Below are 5845 nucleotides of genomic sequence, written 5' to 3'. Positions count from 1 at the left end.
ATTTTCTTGCCCCTCAAACACTTTGCCAAATGAGGCCTAACCGCTTGGGACTGGCTCGGGCCATCAGGTTGGGCCCGGGTCTATCGGGCCGGCCTGGGGCTTTGGATAAGAGTAGTCCTCTCTTTAGCCCAAAAGTTGGTAGGCGCTGGTCCGGTTTTTTAAATGAACCGATTCGGTTTGAACCACTGTGGACGACGACGAGGAGAAGCGGCCTAACCCTAAATATCAACAAAACCCTCAGATTATGATCCAACGGCTCTAAAAGTTATAACGCCATTTTATAAATCCGGCTCCCGTGCTACATTTAAGTAGGCAAATCCATCGCAGCGCTCCCGCCTCGCCCTGCCCTTTTGCTTCTTCCGATCTTCGTAGGTATCCGCCCTCCCAGATTTCTCTTCTGGCATTGCAATTCCGTAATGGTTTTTGTGGATCGACTGATCTTTTCTTGTATCATCTTAGCATGATCACATCTTTAAGGCTTTGGATCTCGGAGTGCTTTTAGTTATTGTTCTATCGAATACTTTTTCGATCTTCTTATTATGTATGCTTTAATGCCGATTAACTATTTGTCTTTTGGTTTTCAATTGCTCTCGGAATTAACAGCATGCGATATGTTGTTTTATGCGACCCCCGATTTGATATTCTGGCATTATAAGTCATCGAAACTTAAGAAGAGAATGATTTTTTTTAGGAGAAAACTTTGTCACTCATTTCCTTTAGATGAGACTTTGTTTCAAATCCATGGAGCATGATCAAAGATTTCTTGGTCTAAGACGGCTGAGATTTTAATAGATGGTTGGTTGTAATAAGACTTGGCTCTAACTCAAATAGTCCACTTTTTGTTTCTTGGGTTATTTGGATTCCTATCAGCATTGCTTATTAATGGCTACGCTTCTGTGACTGGGAAAGTTATGATTCTTGATTGTGGAATAATTTTACCCTAAGGTTTTGCTATATTATACTTTCAGGAGATTAGTAATTTGTTTATAAGCAATCATGATCTTACACTAAGATTTTGCCATATTATACTTTCAGGAGTTTAGTGATTTGTTTATAAGCAATGGCTGCAACTTTCTATAATCTCAACTTGGAGTCTGGCCTCAAAAAGCTTGATGATTACCTTCTTGCTCGTAGTTATATAACGGGGTAAATGTTATGTTGCTTCTTGAGCACTTGTGTGTATTCACTATAACCATGAAATTCTCAAGACCCTTGTATGCAAATTTGTTTCAGTTACCAAGCTTCCAAGGATGACCTTGCTGTTTATGCTGCACTTTCTGTGGCTCCGTCATTGGAGTATGTTAATGTAGCTAGGTGGTATAACCACATTGATGCTCTTCTGAAGATGTGGTATGTGCTTAAGCTTAAATTTTGTACATTTCAGTTTTTGCCAGCTTGGTAGTATAAATTATACTTAATTGACTGGTGTGCTTTGATGTTCAGTGGTGTCACTGAGGAAGGTGCTGGTGTGAACATTGGATCATCTGCTTCTGCGGCCGAGGAGGCCCCATCCTCTCCTCCTGTTTCTGACCAAAAGGTCTGCTTCTTTATGATTCCTTTTGAAGTGCTTTATGCATTTTTTCAATGAGTGGGCTCTTGAACACCATTTACTGTCTTGTTAGTTGTGTATTCTTGGTTGGAGTTGCAAAGGCCATTCTGTTCTTTTTGAAAACTATAAGCAATCATTGAAATTTGTAATCTTCTAAAAAAAATCATATAAGGAAAAACATATAGTATAGGTTGTTATTATAGAACATGGACTAATTTATGTTGCTTCATTTTCTGGTTTAAAGCTTAGTGTTTGTTGCTCAGTCACACACTTGTGCCAACTCCGCAACTGTTTGAGGCCTCATTTTATGGATCATTTATTTCTTTTTCATTTAGTTTCTATTTTGTTATGCAGCATGGGCGATCATTAGAGTTTCAGTTATTCTCATTATTACTTGTTTTTTTTTTCAGGCCCCTGCTGCTGATGACGACGATGATGATGTGGATCTATTTGGTGAAGAGACAGAAGAAGAAAAGAAGGCTGCTGAAGAACGTGCAGCAGCTGTTAAAGCATCTGGAAAAAAGAAAGAGTGTAAGTCTTATCTATGTGTTTTTTCTTCAGTTTGTCTACTTTTTCTTGTAGAATCAATGATTAATATGCAAACTGTTTTTATGTTATTAACTTTAAGGAAAATATATGTTCTTGTTATGGCAGTATTTCATACTTATCATTGTTAATTCTTGATTTGGATGTTGTTTAATGTCAGCTGGAAAGTCTTCAGTACTACTAGATGTAAAGCCGTGGGATGATGAAACAGACATGCAAAAGCTTGAAGAAACTGTAAGGAGCCTCCAGATGGAGGGTTTGTTCTGGGGAGCCTGTATGTAACACCTCTTTCTCTCTTATTATATAAGTACACCAATACTTGGATGCTTATGTCAGTCATTTCTGAATTTGATGAAATGCTATATACTGTTATGCAGCAAAACTTGTTCCAGTTGGGTATGGCATCAAAAAGTTGCAAATTATGATGACCATTGTAGATGACTTGGTTTCTGTTGATAACCTTATTGAAGATCATTTCTTGGTTGAACCAGCAAATGAGTACATTCAGAGCTGTGACATTGTGGCATTTAACAAAATCTGTGAGTATACTTGATTTAGATTTTTTTGGGGGGGAGAGTAATTATTTATGTTTACTCTGATCGTTACTTCAGTTGTTCATTGACATTCTATTAGTAAGCATACAATTTACAGTTCTTAAATGGGGTATTTAGTTCTAGAAACTTATGCAAAAAAAGGTGGTACCATATAGACCCTTATTCTTTCTATTAGATTTCTTAAGCTACCCCAAAAAATACCATATCAACTAGTCTAAGCAAGCAGGAGATGGCCCCAAAAAAATTAATAACAAAGAAACCAGTAGGCCTTGCTATTGGATCAGCATGAGACAAGCTGAACCTGCCAATGGCTTTTGCAAGTTCATGTTTGCATTCTCCTACAGTCAGGATCAACCGTTCTGAGTGTCCATTTAGAAAAATCAGATCATACATCATTTTGTCACCCATCTTTAGTGTACAGTTACAATGTTTAACAGGCTAGAAGTCAAATTTTCTCTCTTTTTTTTCTTTGCATTGACTTGTTACCTTAGGAACCTCAGCATTAATTTATCAATTCTTGCACGATATCTCATTTCCAGCTAAGGAGAACAAATCTCTCAAATTACTGGACATCTTGTGAATAAAGGCACACTTTTGTTTTCCTTTAGCAGAATTCTTGAATTCTTGTAGCTTAATGTTTACCTGGCGACCAATGTTTTCTCCTAGTTGAAAACAAGCGCACAAACATCTTGCACATATAGTTTTTTTTTCTTTTCATGTACGTTTGGTTATATTTCCTTAAGAAGGCAAAATGCAGAAAGACATCTTTGCCTCCATTTGCCCATTTTGTGATCATATATCACAATAGCCATTCTGCCATCATTGCTGGTAAATTCATTTTGTTTTTTATAAGTATTTTTCTTTTTCTATACTTATATTATTTCCTTCTATAAAAGTTTAAAGCCTAATATTGTTTTATTTGACTTCATTTTTCATGCTAGAGATTAGACATCTAAAGATCGATTCTTTTCCTCCAAGATCCTTTTCATCTTATATGCAAAGGAGCTCACAGTGGTCATTCACCATGTTATATCTTGCCATTTCAATCATCTCAACACATATCTCAAAAATACTCTTTTCTTTTCTTCAGGTTCTTAAACATAGATTAGTTTTAAACTTTTTAATCATGCATAGAAATTTTTATCCACCCACATAGATTATGGCCATATGTATGGCAGATGCTGCAGATCATATGCATGCAGAGTAACAACTGACTGCATGTCTTGAAGAGAATCTAGTGTTGATTAATACCACCCATCTTGTGGTTTGTGTTCACATAATGCCTACCAGCCTACAAACATGTGACCAGAATTTCTTGAATATTTTTCCCTTTTAATACTTCTTGAAGAGAATCTTACTTTTCCTTCAAGGGAAGTTAACATACATATTACCTATTTCTATCTCCAACTCTGTTCCCTTCTAAATTCTTTCTTCATTTTATCCCTTGTTCATCTATGTTTTACCATATCAAGCAAATTTCCTTATATCAGATTTAAATTTTCATGCATTGCATTTTCTGTTTTGATTTTCATATAACTTTTATGCATATGAAATCTACATTTTTTCCTGTTCTCTTCTTCTCTTTTTCATAAGAAAGACGCAGACAATAATTGCCAGCGCAAATACTGTTTGTTTTTTGCAGTCCACTCATCATTTCTAGTTTTGCAGTGCACGTGTCGTTCCCACCACTTTTCTGACACTTTTTGCATTATATTAGTAACACCTGCATGCATATTGAAGCTTATAGCTGTCAATAATGTCCTGGCTGTTTCTTTTTTTGGACTTTCCTTCTAAGTATTGCATCCATTCGGATGGCACGTAAATGTTGGTCTTTTTGGAACAAGTTCCTCTAGTAGTTCTACATTTATTCTGATGTGGAGATTTTGTTTTGTTTCTGGAATTGGATACTGTGAAGGGTATTCCTATCTACTGTTGCGACATTAATGTGGTTCGGTTTGGTTCAAAAGAAAAAAAGGGTTAGAGTTGGTTCTAGTGTAGTTTTGCTAGTTATTAGCAGAATTTGATGTTATTATGTACTTTGAGAACATCAATTATATGGTGATGTTCCTTTTTTTTGGAAATTGGCGTACGTGGAAGATGGTCCATGGCTACAGTTATTAATATGTAACTATAGATTATGCTACCTCTGAAGTTGACAACTTTAAGCTCAACCCAGAGCTTCCTATTCACACACACATAAGGTCCTGTTTACTGAAGCCGATCAACTTTGATTTGGTTTTTAAAAATCCACAATTCAATATAGTCAGGAATGACTTCTGCCTTTTTCATTGGACTTTATAATTTTTTGAACATTATTAATTTAAATAATTTTGGCTACTTTTAGCATTCAATTTTATCTATTACAAGCATGTAGTTTTCCCATGCCTGCATGTTAGTTAACTGACTTGCTTCTCATGGGTTTTCTGCAGAGGACAATTTTGTGGCTGGGAAATGACTGCAAACCGGATGTTCATCATCATGTTTGGTATATTTTAGTGTGTTTTAGTCATTCAGAGAGCTCTTCGAACTTGTTCCCTGGAGAGAACCTGCTTTATATGATATATTTTTAATTTGAGCTTGAAATTATCTGGTGATATTGCATGGCATTTTTCATGTGATTGCGTTGCTTGTGACATTTGGGTATGTTGGGATCTAATATTTATTCTAGAACGAGTCTATCAAAATTTGCATATACTAAAGAGGCCGCTTAACAGCATATGGTTTAGTGTCAACGTATCTTCAGCTTTATGTTCTGACAGTGAAAAAAAAAATCATCGAAGAGCATAATTTCTTTTCTATTCGTTTCCCTTGAGATATGATAAAATTAGCAATGACTGTCAACTAATAATTATTATACAATGATTTTATAAAATTTTTCATATACAAGAACTGGCCACCTGACAAGTTTACAAGGTTACAACAAACAAATTGTCACCGGTCATGGACCAACCTCATGCTGCATGCCTGACAATGTCATATCATATATGGTTTAGTGTCAAACCGATCTTAAGCTTTATGTTGTGACTTGAGAATTTTCAATTGCTCGTTACAACCACCCAAAAATGCGTCACCTCTTCTCATCTCTGCGATATTGTGGTGGTGTCACAGCAAATCTTTCAGCATGGGCTAATGCCCACTGATTGAATTCAGGAGAAGATATTAACTCTCTCAAAGCTTTGTTCGTGTGTTCTTTAGT

The 5845-nt window shown here is 36.0% G+C and overlaps 1 protein-coding gene across 2 annotated transcripts; it reads left to right on the top strand.

Moving 5' to 3' along the window:
* The first annotated feature begins 297 nt into the window (after positions 1-297).
* Positions 298-5341, top strand: LOC120106570 (elongation factor 1-delta 1-like). 2 transcript variants are annotated; one of them, XM_039119539.1, is made up of 8 exons: positions 298-372; positions 1036-1146; positions 1234-1350; positions 1444-1537; positions 1960-2080; positions 2256-2369; positions 2473-2634; positions 5079-5341. In XM_039119539.1, coding segments are annotated over exons 2-8 (696 nt in total). In that variant the 5' UTR covers positions 298-372; positions 1036-1060; the 3' UTR covers positions 5081-5341. The 2 variants fall into 2 exon arrangements, with proteins under 2 accessions (XP_038975467.1, XP_038975468.1); XM_039119540.1 differs by having other exon boundaries at positions 324-368.
* Positions 5342-5845: the final 504 nt, after the last annotated feature.

Source organism: Phoenix dactylifera, unplaced genomic scaffold (assembly GCF_009389715.1).
Source record: "Phoenix dactylifera cultivar Barhee BC4 unplaced genomic scaffold, palm_55x_up_171113_PBpolish2nd_filt_p 000566F, whole genome shotgun sequence".
Lineage (NCBI taxonomy): Eukaryota > Viridiplantae > Streptophyta > Magnoliopsida > Arecales > Arecaceae > Phoenix > Phoenix dactylifera.
The sequence above is the reverse complement of the archived record's forward strand: the minus strand, read 5'-3'. Positions and strand labels throughout refer to the sequence as shown.

Excerpts from the sequence above, each read along its gene's own strand:
- LOC120106570 (XM_039119539.1), top strand. The coding sequence starts at position 1,061 with ATGGCTGCAACTTTCTATAATCTCAACTTGGAGTCTGGCCTCAAAAAG. Across the intron at positions 1,351-1,443 it reads GATGCTCTTCTGAAGATGTG|TGGTGTCACTGAGGAAGGTG; the intron begins GTATGTGCTTAA and ends TTTGATGTTCAG. Across the intron at positions 2,081-2,255 it reads ATCTGGAAAAAAGAAAGAGT|CTGGAAAGTCTTCAGTACTA; the intron begins GTAAGTCTTATC and ends GTTTAATGTCAG.